Source organism: Papio anubis, chromosome 5 (genome assembly GCF_008728515.1).
Source record: "Papio anubis isolate 15944 chromosome 5, Panubis1.0, whole genome shotgun sequence".
Taxonomy (NCBI): domain Eukaryota; kingdom Metazoa; phylum Chordata; class Mammalia; order Primates; family Cercopithecidae; genus Papio; species Papio anubis.
In genome coordinates, this window is record NC_044980.1 from 151,813,652 (window position 1) to 151,829,840 (window position 16,189).

Below are 16,189 nucleotides of genomic sequence, written 5' to 3' on the forward strand. Positions count from 1 at the left end.
AAGCAAGCTACTAGCTGGGGACAGGGAGGACTTGGGGGTGGGACTCTGGAGAAAATGTCAGGTGTCCATATCAAAGAACAGGGGTGGGAGGTCTTCGGTGGAGGGTCATCTTGTGGCAGCTACTGAATGAATGAAACCGGTAAAGTCCCCAGCACATAAAAGTATCCAGGAATTACTTCCTAAGATGCTTTCCCTACTACCGCCTCCAATTTTAAGTGCAAGAATGAAAAATTCGAAAAATACATGTCTGTGAATAAACACTGTAATGTATTGGTTAAGTGGCGCCAGGCTGCATAGGTGCAAGAACTTACTACTGTTGACTTTGAGCAAGACATCGAACTCATCTCTGCCTCAGCTTCCTCGTCTGGATATGTAGATGATAATGCCTACAGGTGGTTCTAAGGAGTTCATGAGTGATTCATAAAGGGATTAGAAGGCCACAGAGTGTGAGCTATTGTTTTCTTGGAGAATATCAGTAAAAAGGATATAGTTTGCTACTTATCAGATAAATGAAAATCAAAACCACAGTGAGATATCGTCTCACACCTGTTATAACAGAATCTCTATTGTCAAAAAGTCAGAGGCTGGGCATGATGGCTCATGTCTGTAATCCCAGCATTTTGGGAGGCCAAGGCGGGCAGATCACTTGAAGTCAAGAGTTCGAGACCAGCCTGGCCAACATGGTGAAACCCCATCTCTACTAAAAATACAAATATGAACCGGGTGTGGTGGCTCGTGCCTGTAATTCCAGCTACTGGGGAAACTTAGGGGAGAGAATCACTTGAACCTGGGAGGCAGAGGTTGCAGTGAGCCAAGATCGCGCCACTGCACTCCAGCCTACGCAACAAGAGTGAGACTCCATCTCAAAATAAATAAATAAATTAATTAATTAATTAAAAAGTCAGAAGATAACAAGAGTTAGCAAGAATGTGGAGAAAAGGGAGCTCTTGTAACCCATTGGTGGAAATGTAAACTTGCACAGCCATGAGAAAATCAGTATGGAGATTCCTCAAAAAATTAAAAATAGAACTACCATATGATCCAGCAATCCTATCTGTGTATATATCCAAAGGAAATGAAATCAGTAGCTCAAAGAGGTATCTGCATTCCTGTGTTTATTGCAGCATCATTCACAATTTCCATTCACAATGGAAATAACCTCTCTGTTGATAAGTGATTTGATTTTTAAAATGTGGCATGTGTGCACACACATATATACATGACGGAATATTATTCAGCATAAAAAGGAAGGAAATCCTGCCATTTGCAACAACATGGAGGAATCTGAAGGACATTATGCTAAGTGAAATAAGACACATAAAGACAAATACCACATGATCTCACTTATACATAAAATGCAAAAAAGTCAAACTCACAGAAACAGAGAGTAGAAGGGATTGGGGCCACAGAAAATGGGGAGATGTTGGTCAAAGGTACAGACTTTCAGTTATGAGATGAATAAATTCTGGAGACCCAATGTACAGCATGGTGACTGTAGTTAATAATACTGTATAGTATACTTGATATTTGCTTAGAGTGGACCTTAAGTGTTCTCACCATATAAGGGAAAAAAAGGGAAACTATGTGAGGTGATGGATATGTAAATTAGCTTGATTGTGGTGATATTTTACAATATATATGCATATCAAACATCATGTACACCTTAAATGTATACAATTGTCATTCATCAATTATGCCTTAATAAAACTAGAATAAAGAACTAACTAAATAAATATAAATATTACGATTTTAACGAAGAAAATAAAAGGGACATAGTGTTTCTTTTGGGTGTACGTGTCAGATGTTTGGATAACATGGACCATTAGCTCAGTTGACCAGAATGGAGGATAAATAAGGCCTGGGGGTCAAAGCCTAAGGAGGAGAGGAAAGGGAAATAGTTCTCTAGCTTTCAGACTATTTCTCTCTTTAAGTACATGGTAGTAATCCCTGCAAGAATTGGTTAATTCAGTGAGAATGACTAGGCACACACTGATCTCCTCATCCCCATGCTGGTGGGAGGCAGTTGGTGGGGGATCCTTGATGTGTTACTAATTGTCCTTTTTTTTTTTTTCCAAGACAGGGTGTCACTCCATCATCCAGTCTGGAGTGCAGTAACACAATCACGGCTCACTGCAGCCCCAACCTCCCAGGCTCAGGCAATCCTCCTGCCTCAGCCTCCCAAGTAGCTGGGACCACAGCTGGGAGTACAACTGTGCCTCCACACCCAGCTAATTTTTCATATTTTTTTGTAGAGACAGGGTTTCGCCATGTTGCCCAGGCTGGTCTCAAATTCCTCAAGAGATCTGCCCGCCTCCCAAAGTGCTGGGGTTACAAGCATGAGCCACCGTGCCTGGCCAAATGGTACTTTCATACTAGATTCTGAATGTATCACATTGCATCTGAGTTTATTGAATTCCATCCACCCATCTTTTTATAATTTGTATTTTATTTCAATAGTTTTTGGGATACAGGTGTTTTTTAGTTACATGGATAAGTTCTTTAGTGGTGACTTCTGATATTTCATTGCACCCATCACCTGCGCACTATACACCATACTCAATATGCAGTCTTTTATTTCTCATCCCCTTCCCCCTTCCACCCTTTCCCCCAAGTCCCCAACATGCATTGTATTGTTCTTATGCCTTTGCATGCTCATAGATTTGCCCTCACTTACAAGGGAGAACAAATTATATTTGGTTTTCCATTCCTGAGTTACTTTACTTAGAATAATCGCCTCCAGCTCCATCCAAGTTGCTGCAAAGGCCATTATTTTGTTCCATTTTATGGCTGAGTAGTATTCCTTGATATATATATGCCACACTTTCTTTATCCATTCATTGGTTAATGGGCTTTTGGGTTGATTCCATATTTTTGCAATTGTGAATTGTGCTGCTATAAACATGAGTGTACATGTGTCATTTTCATATAATGACTTCTTTTCCTTTGGGTAGATAATCCAGTAGTGGGATTGCTGGATCTAATAATAGTTCTACCTTTAGTTCTTTAAGGAGTCTCCATACTATTTTCCATAGTGATTGTATTAGTTTACATTCCTTAATAATTTATCCCATTCTATGGGTTGTCTGTTTACTCTGCTAATTATTATTATTATTATTATTATTATTATTATTTTTGAGATGGAGTCTCGCTCTGTCGCCCAGGCTGGAGTGCAGTGGCGCTATCTCTGCTCACTACAAGCTCCACCTCCCAGGTTCACGCCATTCTCCTGCCTCAGCCTCCCGAGTAGCTGGGACTACAGGCGCCCCCCACCATGCCTGGCTAATTTTTTGTATTTTTAGTAGAGACAGGGTATCACCATGCTAGCCAGAATGGTCTCAATCTCTTGGCAGAAGCTTTTTAGCTTAATCAGGTCCCATTTACTTATTTTTGTTTTTGTTGAATTTGCTTTTGGGTTCTTGGTCATGAACTCTTTGTCTAGGCCAATGTCTAGAAGAGTTCTTCCAATATTATCTTCTAGAATTTTCATGGTCTCAGGTCTTAGATTTAATCCATCTTGAGTTGATTTTTGTATAAGGTGAGAGATAAGGATCCAGTTTCACTCTTCTACATGTGGTTTGCCAGTTTTCCCAGCACCATTTATTGAATAGGGTGTCCTTTCCCCAGTTGACATTTTTGTATGTTTTGTTGAAAATCAATTGGCTGTATTCGGCTTTATTTCTGGGTTTTCTATTCTGTTCCACTGGTCTACACGCCTATTTTTATACCAGTACCATGGTTTGGGTAATAGTATAATTTGAAGTCAGGTTATGTGATGCCTCCAGATTTGTTCTTTTTGCTTAGTACTGCTTTGGCTATGTGGGCTCTTTTTTGGTTCCACATGAATTTTAGGATTGTTTTTTCTAGTTCTGTGAAGAATGATATGGCATTTAGATGGGAATTGCATTGAATCCGTAGATTTCTTTCGGTAGTTTGGTCATTTTCACAACACTGATTCTACCCATCCATGAGCATGGGATGTGTTTCCATTTGTTTGTGTTCTCTCTGATTTCTTTCAGCAGTGTTTTGTAGTTTTCTTTGTAGAGATCTTTCACCTCCTTGGTTATGTATATTCCTAAGTATTTTATTTTATTTTTGTAGCTGTTGTAAAAGGGGTTGAATTCTTGATTTGATTCTCAGCTTGGTTGTTGTTGATGTATAGCGGTGCCCCTGATTTTTGTACATTGATTTCGTATCCTGAGACCTTTACTGAATTCATTTATCAGATCTAGGAGCTTTTCCGATGGAGTCTTTAGGGTTTTCTAGGTATATAATCATATCATTGGTGAACAGTGACAGTTTGACTTCCTCTTTTCCAATTTTGATGCCCTTTCTTTCTTTCTCTTGCCTGATTGCCTTGGCTGGAACTTCCAGGACTATATTGAATAGAAGTGATAAAAATGGGCATCCTTGTCTTGTTCCATTTCTCAGGGAAAATGCTTTCAACTTTTCCCAATTCAGTAAGATGTTGGCTTTGGGTTTGTCATAGATGGTTTTTATTACTTTGAGGTATATCCTTTCTGTGCCAACTTTGTTGAGGGTTTTTATCATAAAGGGATCCTGGATTTTATAAAATGTTCTTTCTGTGTCTATTGAGATGATCATATGATTTTTGCTTTTAGTTCTGTTTATTTGATGTATCACATTTATTGACTTGTATATGTTAAACCATCCCTGCATCCCTGGTAATGAAGCCTACTTGATCATAATGTGTTATCTTTTTGATATGCTGTTGGATTGGGTTAGCTAGCATTTTGTTGAGGATTTTTGCATCTATGTTTATCAGGGATATTGGGCTACAGTTTTCTTTTTTTGTTGCATCCACACATCTTCTAAGCAGAATGTAATCTATATATGCACATACATTTGACTAAGCAAAATGTTTTTATTTGCATTTGTGATGTAAGGTATGTGTTGGCCCCATATTACATTAAAAATATTCAAGTTCTGGCTGGGCACGGTGGCTCACCTGCAAGTGAGGTGGGATTACGCCTGTAATCCCAACACTTTGGGAGGCCGAGGTGGGCAGATCAGTCCCAGCTACTAGGGAGGCTGAGGCAGGACAATCGCTTAAACCCACGAGGCAGAGGTTGCAGTGAGCCAAGATCACACCACTGCACTACAGTCTGGGCAACAGAGCAAGTTTCCATCTTAAAAATAAATAAATTAAATTAAATTAAATATTCAAGTTCTTTTTCTAAGTAGTTAATATTGCTTCTCATCTTTTTAAAAAGATGTTTTTTCCTTCCCCTTGAAACAACAAGTACACTTTGGTGGCAAGCATTTCTTTTTTTTGTTATTATTAATATTATTATATTATTATTATTTATTTTGAGACAGGGTCTTGCTCTGTCACCCTGGCTGGAGTGCGGTGGCATGATCACAGCCACTGCAGCCTTGATCTCCCCAGCTTGGCAATCCTCCCGCCTCAGCCTCCCGAGGAGCTGGGATTACAGGCACATGCCACCATGCCTGGCTAATATTTAATTTTTTGTAGAGACAGGTTCTCCCTATGTTGCCCAGGCTGATCTCAATCTCCTGGGCTCAAAACACTTCCCTCCTCAGCCTCCCAAAGTGCTGGGATTACAGATGTGAATCACCTCACCCAGCTGAGAATATTCATTTATCAGGTATCATTTGTTCAAGCTATATTTGCTTTTTTTCTTCTTAAATGTAGAATAAACTACAAAAACCTAAACCCATAACAAAAGATAAATGGCAGTGGCATGGAGGCAGGCTGTGAGAAAGCCTAAAATGGTTGAAAGTCTAAAATGTTATGATACAAGTTAGCTCAGCTAATTGGCTTCCTTCCCTTGTGAATACACTTTTCTAATATACATGGCCTTTCCAATATCAGTCCCCCACCAGCACCAGCACCAGCACCAAAACACATAGAGGTGACCATCTCTCAAGTTTATTCGTTTGAGTTGCACAATATAGCTCATAATAACAAAAATAAACATAATTGCCCCCCTTAAAATTTGGGCTTTATAGGGGTAGGGGAGGAGTTTCAAGGTAATTTTGGGAAGATGACTTCAGAAAAGATTAATCAACTAGAGAAAAAAATGGGAATTTACAGTGTTTATGTCTATCTATCCCCCACATGTGTTTCTTAGGATGATTTAATACTTATCTTGGAAAGGAAGCAGTTTTATATTTTAAAATTCTCTAAACCAAGGCTTGACTCCCCAGTTTTAAACACAGCCCATCTGTTCCTGCAAATAGTGTGATTACATGGTCTGCACGGATCTGTGGCTCTAACTAATATGCAGAAGGTGTTTTGTATTAAATGGTACGAGGGTATTTTGTAGCCAACGGTTTCCAACTCCAAATCTTGATGGATTGTGGCTTGCCATATATTAAGATTTATTCTACATCCCATATTTTTTCACTGCTTTCCCTTTTTACATAATTTGCCAGACATTTGATCTCAAATTGATAATTTTAAATATTATATCTCAGAAATTGTTTCAGATTTTCACCAAATCTCACGTGTAATATCTTTAAAGTTAATACACGTTTTATTGAATGCAACAAAATACACATGGGTGTTTGGATCTTTTTTGAGTTGAGAAAGTGTAACAGAAAGAGCATCGGACTGGATTCAGGAGACCTGAGCACCCTTCCCCGCTTTGCCATCAATTGTGTGGCCTTGGGCACATTGATAATTGGTTCTCTTGTAAAGCAGGACCACTGATCTAGATCTCTGAAGGCTGGTGTGCTTCCAAAATTCTGTGATTCTTTAATGTTTCATGCTTGGGAAAGGAGAGGTGGAAGGGGTGCTAACAGCATTTTACCTTCAAATATAAATAGCTTAAGACACTTCTGGGTGGTCAGCCAACCAAAAAAGGTTGGTAGATTTGGCCAGATGGCACATGCACACCTGCATAATGCGTCGGCCAGGCTTTGCTGCTTCACTGTAGAAACCCTATCGGTTGTAATGTTTGCTGAAATCCTTAACCACCAATGTTTCCCAGAGGCAAAACTCACGTGTATTTCTTCTCTAAGAATCTTCTTCCATAAAAACGGTAGATCCAAGAACAAGGAGCCCCCTCTCACTGAAATAGCAGGAATATTTAAATAAAAGGTACTCTCATTTCCATAGAATCAGAATCATCTGAAAAATTGGAAAAGATAAGATATCAGGCTCCATCCCAAACCTACCCAGTCAGAATCTATGGGACTCGGTCTAGGCATCGTATTTTTCTTTTTTCTTTTTTTAGATGGAGTCCCACTCTGTTAGCCAGGTTGGAGTGCAGTGGCACGATCTTGGCTCACTGCAACCTCCGCCTCCCAGGTTCAAGTGATTCTCCTGCCTCAGCCTCCCAAGCAACTGGGATTACAAACATGTGTCACCACGCCTGGCTAATTTTTGTATTTTTAGTAGAGATGGGGTTTCACCATGTTGGTCAGGCTGCTCTTGAACTCCTGACTTCAAGAGATCCACCTGCCTCAGCCTCCCAAAGTGCTGGGATTATAGGCGTGAGGCACCGTGCCCTGCTGGCATTGTATTTTTCACAAGCTTCCCAACCTGCTTCCAACGCCCATCAAAGGTTGAGAAACACTGGTCATGAAACAACTTGGTGATATCAAAATGCAAAATTCTAGCATAGATTGAAATTTAAAATGTCTTCGAATAAAACACTTGCTCAGTTTTTTTTTCTTTTACTGCACTCCTGTCATTAAAGAAAAACAAACACGTTCTATACTTCCATAAATGAATGTCAAATTTATACACATTGCTTCTGCTTTTTAATCGCGTTTTTCACTTTAATCAATACCGAATATCTGCACTATACATATTCATATAGGATCTGTTATTAAATAAGATGTCGAACTTGCCCAATGATCACTTACAGCATCTTCTAAGCAAACAGAAGAGTCTGATGACAGCAATCTAATCTGCTAGAGTAAGCTGTGGTGGAGAGAACAGGGGTCAATTAGAAACTCAGCCCACCCCAGCTTATGCTGTTGCCAAGCAAGAATGAGTGGCCTATGCAGCCAGCACTTCCAATTTTTCACAAGAAGACAGAAACTGAGTTTGTCATGTACAATCTTGCAATTTTTAAATGGCTGGCAACTGATTCAAATATTTTTTAAAATATCATTAAAAAGTGTACAATTGAGGCCAGGCATGGTGGCTCATACCTGTAATTCCAGCACTTTGGGAAGCCAAGGCAGGTGGATCACTTAAGGCCAGGAGTTCGAGACCAGTCTGGCCAACCTGGTGAAACCGTCTCTATTAAAATATAAAAATTAGCCAGGTGTGGTGGCGCATATCTGTAATCCCAGCTACTTGGGAGACTGAGGCAGGAGAATCACTTGAACCCGGGAAACGGAGGTTGCAGTGAGCTGAGATTGTGACACTGCACTCCAGCCTGGGTGAGAGCAAGACTCCATCTCAAAAAAATAAATAAATGTATCATTGAGGCCAAACAACAAAGCAAAATTTATCAGCCCAGATTTCCCCAGAAGGACCCAAATTTGTAATTTCTGCTGTAGCAACTGAGTTCAGGATCTGATCAGTTAAGACGATCAAAACCCACTCACAGAAATGACTTCATTTAGTTGCCATGCAATATTATGCTCTCTGCCTCTGGAAAGAATAGAATTCTCTGCCATTTTTACACTACAGGGTTGATATGAGGAGCCGCCTGCTAAGTTTATTTGTTCATTCTGTAGATATTTAGAGTGCTCCTGCCGTGTACCAGAGACTGGGAATATAGTGGTGAACTGAATCTTAGGTAAGTTGAGTATGTAGCACAGCACATAAAAAAAAAAAAAAAAAAAAAAAAAAAGAAGCATCTGTCTCTAGTTTAAAACTGTTAAAAAATATGAAGCTCATTACTCAGTCAGTGGTGAGGATTAAAAATACAGATGGGCAAAACCTGAAACAGAATGACACTTCAGTAATTTTTTTTCAGATGAGGCTGAAACCCAGAAAAATAAAGGCTAACCAAAGATCATAGAGGACTTAAAATTATAATCCAGAGCTCCTGTCCTTAGTGCAAGCCCCTTTTATCCCTCTGTGCTGCCCATCTCCCTAAATCCAAGAGGACTGATAAAGGATTGTCACAGTACTAATTTTGATGGCAAAGTTCATAAGGTGACAGACCTTATTACAAAGTTTTTAAGGGAATATTGATGCGTGAAAATAGGTATGCACTGTCTGAAAACACTGGAAACCATTAAGTAGACAAGAAAAGTGACCTAAAAAGGACTCATAAGGGAACTGATGATTCCATTTGATGAAGCAAAATACAAGGGGAACTGAATCTAATTTTCTCATTTTCTCTTCAGTAGAACCAGGTGGTTAAACTTTGTCTTCTTCCTAAGTCAAAAACTCTGCAGTGAGTTGAAAGCTATTAAAAAATGACTAGATTTTGAATATGGATGACATTATACAATGCTACTCTCCAGTACATAAGGACAAAACAAATTAAGTCAGAGGCTCCCAACTGGTATACTTGGAACCATTCACAGGTGTGCTCCCAAATTTTGAATAATCTGTAAAATGAAGTCTTGCTCTACCAGAGGGCTGGTCACTGATATGCTCTTTCTAGGACACGGAGGACAGCTTCTGTCCTGTTGTGGCTGGTGGGGCCATACTAGTAGTTCTGGCCAAGGGAGTGAGTGGAAGTGACATGTCCATACCAGGGAGGAGCATGTGATTGCTGGTGTACAGCCTTGCAGTCTTCCCCCTGCATGACCATCCAGAAAGTTCAATAGTGGCTGTTCCACCAGCCTACATCCCTGAGTGTCTGCACCAAATGGTATCCTTGTAGTGTACGTGCATGACATAAATCTTTGTGGTTTTAAAGCCACTATAATTTTGAGGTTTTCTGTTACAACCACGTAATATATTCCTCCTGAAATACACACAGTGACATTTGTCCAAAAGGCTACCAACAGACTCATCTGATTTGGTATGTACAGCTGGGATCTATTTGTTATTAAGAAGTAAAAAGTGTATTATAATGTGAAAGTGATTCCGAAGAACTCTATTTTTATTAAAATCCCAGATAATTACTGCTAGGTCTTTGGATAGTAGCCTTCTTACCACTAGAGGGAGCTATCTGCTTTGTCGTCTGCCTAACACGGAGCACTAAAAAGATGATAAACCTTCAGCACACCAGGGGAGAAATGAATTCTAGCCTAGATACTTCCCCCTCCTCCAAAAAAGTCATACTGCCTTAGTGTTAGGCTAGCTGGATAGAAGCTCTGAAATGCTCAGGCACCCCAAAAGGTTGATTCAATCTGAATCAGAAGTAAAGTTCAGAAATGTATACTTTTTTAAAATAAAAAGCTCCCCAAACACTTCTGAAGCAGAGCTAAGTTTGCTAACAGTGGGTGTAGAAGATTTCAAAGAAATGGTCCTTTTCAATCAGTTTTGCCATCTACAGGGCATTTCTGACAAGGATCAACACGTAAGTCCAACTAAATTAAAAACAAAAAAGCACTTCATAATGACAACAAACCACAGGAACAAAACATAATTATCTTCAAATTTAAATTTATTAAGACATTCAGCTATGTCTGTCAGTCTACATCCAAATTTGCTACTAAAAATAAAATAAAGTCACATCCCACATTAGGAATACCGAGGTCTGAAAAACACTTTTTGAGCCAAGCCTATTGTATAAATAAATGACTAGTTTCTTTTCATATCAAAATTCCCATAAAAAATTACATTCCCCCCTCCCCAGTTCTACCTGTAGCCATGATGAATGTAAAAATTTAAATATGACACATCCTTGTCAAAGAAAAGGTGCAAAGTCTATTAACAGCTTTAAAAGTGGCATTTGCAGAGTGTGATCATACAGTTATGTACTCATTCCCAAGGTGCAAATATTGCCATAATTTAACACTGTTTTGATTCAGTTGCAAGAATTAAACATCACACAGGATTGAAAAGTACACCCAGGGCCTCTATCAGTGCCCTAAAGCCCTTCCCACTTTGGTCTCCTTCACTAAAGCGGACTCCAAAGTGTTCATTAGAGTTTTAGTTTACTTCACACAGCCAGCGAAGTATACAACATATTAACAAAAGTTTCATATACATCAAAATATTGAAGACTCCGTCATAAAGTTCAAGAGTCTCAGATTACATGAATGCACCCGCAAGGCCCAAGTGCCCACCCACCCCTTCCCTAAAGCACATACAAAGTATGAGCGTGCTTCAATCTTTGAATACAATCAATGCTTCTTCATCTTTGATTTCATTTCAGTGCTGTACAAGACTCAATCACCACCTGACTGAGTTCCAATTAACTGAGGAGAAAGGGGGTAGAGGAGAGGGCTGGTCGCTATTCAGAGTTGATGATGAGATTGATCTGTCCCACGGAGAGTGAAAGTTCAGTTCCACTTCTGCCTGCTTCTTCCCATGCTATCTTCATGCTCTTTATCCTCACTTCCTGAGTCCCTTCAACACTTAAATCTGATTTTATTTCTCTCACACGTATCAGGGGCAGTTTCTGAAGTTACTGAGGTTGAATTTTCTTCACAAACCTCTACAAAACACCAGCATAGAACATATAAATACATTTTGATTAGCATACATTGCAAAATTTCTCCCACAATGTCAGCGGATGAAAGCAGGTGGTCCCCAATGAGAGGACTTCCTGGATTAGATCCTTGGAATGTCAGTTTCCTGCCTGATCATCTCATTTTCATTCCTCAAATCAGAGCATGAATTCCATCTTAACTTCTCCTCCAGAGTATCAAAGCATCATTCCTGCTTCTTTTCCTCTAGGCTGATTCAACAGGATGTGCTTCATCTTTCGCACTGTGAGGATATTCTTTGGGGTCAAAAACCCCTTCCTGGTTATCTGGTTGTCTGGCGATGCGCTCATTATTGTCCCTAGAACCTTCCTGTATCCTGGTCCCTGGAGTATGCTCTTGGCCTGGGGGTTCAGTACCTTCCTGAAACATGACGTTTTGCTCAGCTCCAGCATGAGGCTGTAGAACTGGCTCAGTTCCTAATCCTGGAAGCTGGGAGGAGTTTTTCAGGTGGCAGTGGCACAGAGGGCAGGTCTCCTGGACATACAGCCATTTCTTAAGACACCCTGCATGGAAAAAATGACTGCAAGGCGTGATCACAGCAGATTTCATGTCCTAGAAGAGGGGGAAAATAGGTACCTTATAAATGTCCGTTTTCTAGAATCTTTGGTGCTATCCCCAAAGTTCTGGTTCTAACATTTCTTTCCCACAATAAAAAATTTGTAACATAGATCTCAGAATAAAACTTACTTTATGTATCAGTAATAATCCTGCTGCCACCACAGATCCCCCATATACAAATAATGCAAGAACCACTGGCTAAGTACTTTCTAAAAGTGAAGGAAAAACCAAAAATGAGGAAAAAGCTACCTTTATAACTGGGTTTTGCCTCAATATGAAATGCAAGTGTTACAAAACTGTTGCAGTATGATTACTGGGTCTCCACTGGTATGACAAGAGTATAATTACAACCTCAGAAAATCTGATGAAGACAGGACTTTTTCTACAGTTTTGCTTCAACACAGCTGAACACATTACTCTATGATGAAATTATTGGCAAGGAGACAAAATCAGCCATATAATACCAGGATATTGGCAAGGAAGTGGCAATCTCTCATTAGGGACAATGTATATACTCAGTTTCCAAGACCTGGTCTATATAAGCCAGTGTTTCTCAACTTGCATAAGAATCACTTGTTAACACATAGTCTTGGGCCACGAAAGACCTACTGAAGTGGAATATATCACGATGTACAACAAGTCACCTATGTGACTTTTACACACATTTGATAACCACTGGAAAAAGGAGTGGTGTACTCCTTATTAAATTGATATTTCTTGCATAAGATATATATGAAGAGGGAAGCCTGGAGACATGAAGTTATAAAGACATACATTTGGCGAATCAATCATTAATTTTGTTTAAAGTCCCAAAACAAGGAGGTGTGGATATCCCAGAAATTCCTTGCCAAGAACTGGTAACACCTGGGAGTCAACTTTTAAGCAGAAAGCCATCCAAGGAAAAGCAGCCAGCTGGGAAGCTAAGCGGTTGTACTCTCATTTTCCATATGATATCAGCAGGTAGTTCTAGCACCTCAAAAAAAGTGATGTGACAACAGGAAATACAAACAGGACTCTTGAATCCCCGAGATGGAATGTTCAGACATCAGCTGCTGAAGCTGAGGTGCTCCGACTCTGTTTTGATGTGCTTTGTCCTGAGTACAATGAGGCTACCTAGCACAAAAGAGCTAGGGTTCACTTTAATAATAAACACAACTAAGAGAATGGCTACTTTGAAGGGAGGCAGGAACCCTATATTACTCCTCAGTCCCCTCAAATGCAAAAACAACCTGGAAACCATTGTTTAGCTAGGATCAAAAAGTATGTTCTAATCACAATAAAAAATTGGTAGTTGTATTTTACTATTAGAAAAAAATTCTTAAATACGCACAAATTTAAATATGCACAAATACATACATACCCCACCTAAACTACAAAAGCAATCCTGAAGTAAGAATATCCCCTGTATATTGATGACACTGTCTATAGTTTTAGTCTACCAGCCTACACTCTTAAGAGAGTGATTTTAAAAATGGGACACAGTTTCTGCTGCTGGTCATCATCTCACACAGCTTCTGCTGTTGGAAATTATCTCTGTCCATATTTCCAATAGTGCAGCCTCTTGCACGGGTGACTGATGATTAACCTTTAGGTCTTTTTGTTGTTTTATTTCCGAAGTGATTTAAGTACTACCTTTAATTTGTAATAGAATGCAATCATCAGGCTCTTTATGGTGCATGTGCCAAAGACTGTAAGTAGGCCAACTTCAATTGTACATCAGTTGGCACTTTGCCACATCCACCCACTTCCACCAAATGCTTGTATCCTCGGATACTTAGCAACCCAGAGGTGGGCACATATTCTCTCTACCTATGTTAGGTACATGAATAGTTCTTCCCCACTCTGGGAATACTAGAGGGAAAAGAGTCAGAATTTTGGCACACCACTTTTCAGGAGTTGCTGACCCCTCATTGATAGTTATATTCGATAGTCCGTGTGAGTGTGTATTCAGGAGTAAATATAAAATGCACCTAACCTGTTTTTCCTTTATTTATGGGTGAGCAATAATGTTGAAAACAACAATACATTAGAACCCAAGGGACTAAATTTAAAACTTAATTTAGAAATAAAATGGAAATATTTTATCAGGTCTTTAATATTTGAGGTCCACTTTTTTTTTAATCCAGAAGATAATTCTGCCTAGAAATTTAAGTTGAATTTGGTTAATATGATTACAGTCCCTATGGTTACAGTCCCAAGGGATACACTGTATGACTTACCCAAACAGATTCTTATTGAAGGAGTTACCTGATAACAGATGGCACAAATATCATTGTGTTTCTCAAGCTGCTCTTTCGTAGCAATGGGTAACGATTTAATCTTATTCACAGCATCCCTGCGGAGAAGAAAGCTCTTCCACCCCAGCTGGGCCCGAAGCCACACGTTATAGTAGGAATGAATGAAGATGATCATTGAGCCCATCACTGTCCATTCTCCAAAGATGGTCTCTGAGACGCCATAGGCCACCACACAAAGGGCCACAAGAAACTCCAGCAGGCGGTAAGTGCCATTCACATAGTAAATGACATCATCCATGTTTTCCACTGGCTCTTTTCTGAATTCCTCAACCATAAATAAGACATAAATAAAAAGTGTTCCCAGAACCTGAAAAAACAATGTACGTATCTTGAAATATGATGAGACTTTTTTCATAGGCTTTAAACAATAACACATTCCTGGTGTTTTTAGGATGCAATATTTCAAATCTACAGAAGAGTATCCAGGGAAAAAAATATTTTACATAAATAAAAAATCAACTCTAAAGAGAAGACACTGATGTAACTAAAATGTGGGTGATCTTAGTAATCCAGGCATAGACAACAAAAAGCCACACCGTCAGACATGACTTTCCTAAAATGATTCTGATGAGTAATCAATTTTCTGATTCATCTTTTTCCTTTATTCCTTAGGTCACCAAACCTCATCAACTCCATCTTAATTTTCCTCATACCATAGTCATTCCTGTTCACAACTCTCAAAGAACTTCTACAAAAAATAATGAATAACTCTTCACTGTCAGTGTTACATTTTCTTTTACTTCTTAACTTAGGTAGCAAAGATCTTCCTTTAAGTTACAATAAGCTTATTATTTCTAGGGCAATATTTTGTGTGTGCATGTCTGCGAAACATGTATCATGTCTGTATGTGTGTAATACACACATATCAAATACATACATATTTATATACATCATGAAACTATTGGTATTTTTTAGTGGAATTTAATTTAAAAAAACACACTCCAAATAAGCTCTAACACAAGCTCTAAAAATATTTATTGTTTTAGTTACTTATCAATTTAAGATTTATGTGACATCTCTGTATCACACCATTTTGAAAAAGAGAAACTGAAAGGCTTAATTACCTTCATAAAAAATACAGTGACATTAATAGGTTTATCTAATATTTTAATAACCTGCCATCTACCTCCTGTGCGCAAATAAATATGTGTTCTAGTAAAGAGAGAGAGAGAGAAGTTATCACCTCAGTAGTACACTTATAATCATTCATCTTGAAAAAATTTAATTCCAGGCCGGGCGCGGTGGCTCAAGCCTGTAATCCCAGCACTTTGGGAGGCCGAGACGGGCGGATCACGAGGTCAGGAGATCGAGACCATCCTGGCTAACACAGTGAAACCTCGTCTCTACTAAAAATACAAAAACTTAGCCGGGCGAGGTCGCAGGCGCCTGTAGTCCCAGCTACTCGGGAGGCTGAGGCAGGAGAATGGCGTGAACCCGGGAGGCGGAGGTTGCAGTGAGCTGAGATCCGGCCACTGCACTCCAGCCTGGGTGACAGAGCGAGACTCCGTCTCAAAAAAAAAAAAAAAAAAAAATTTAATTCCTTTTCTGGGAGCAAAAATAACAGAATCAGTTATTATACAGAGTCAATTAATCATAGGCTTACCTGAAGAGAGGTAAGAATGCTGCTGGAAATAATGATAAGAAGCCAAAAATCCATGTGGAAAAACTGGCAAATCATATATGCCATATAAGCAGGGAATACCAATAAAAATAAACAAAGGCTTACAGCACGGAAGTGCTTCCACAAGCTCCTGGAAAAAGAAAAAATTATTCTT

General features: G+C 39.3%; 1 protein-coding gene across 6 annotated transcripts in view; it reads right to left on the reverse strand.

The window, feature by feature from the left end:
- Positions 1-10,493: 10,493 nt before the first annotated feature.
- The window catches only part of RNF145 (ring finger protein 145), a 53,199-nt gene continuing 47,503 nt past the window's right edge, over positions 10,494-16,189 (reverse strand). For 4 of the 6 annotated variants that reach the window (XM_009209497.2, XM_031666574.1, XM_009209496.3 and 1 more), the window contains exons 9-11: positions 16,018-16,165; positions 14,365-14,721; positions 10,494-12,111 (exon numbers count right to left, since the gene is read on the reverse strand). In XM_009209497.2, coding sequence (XP_009207761.1) covers positions 11,746-12,111; positions 14,365-14,721; positions 16,018-16,165 — 871 coding nt within the window. In that variant the 3' untranslated portion in view covers positions 10,494-11,745. The remainder of the gene's footprint in view (positions 12,112-14,364; positions 14,722-16,017; positions 16,166-16,189) is intronic. The other 2 variants (XM_021939919.2, XM_021939918.2) reach the window with 2 other exon arrangements.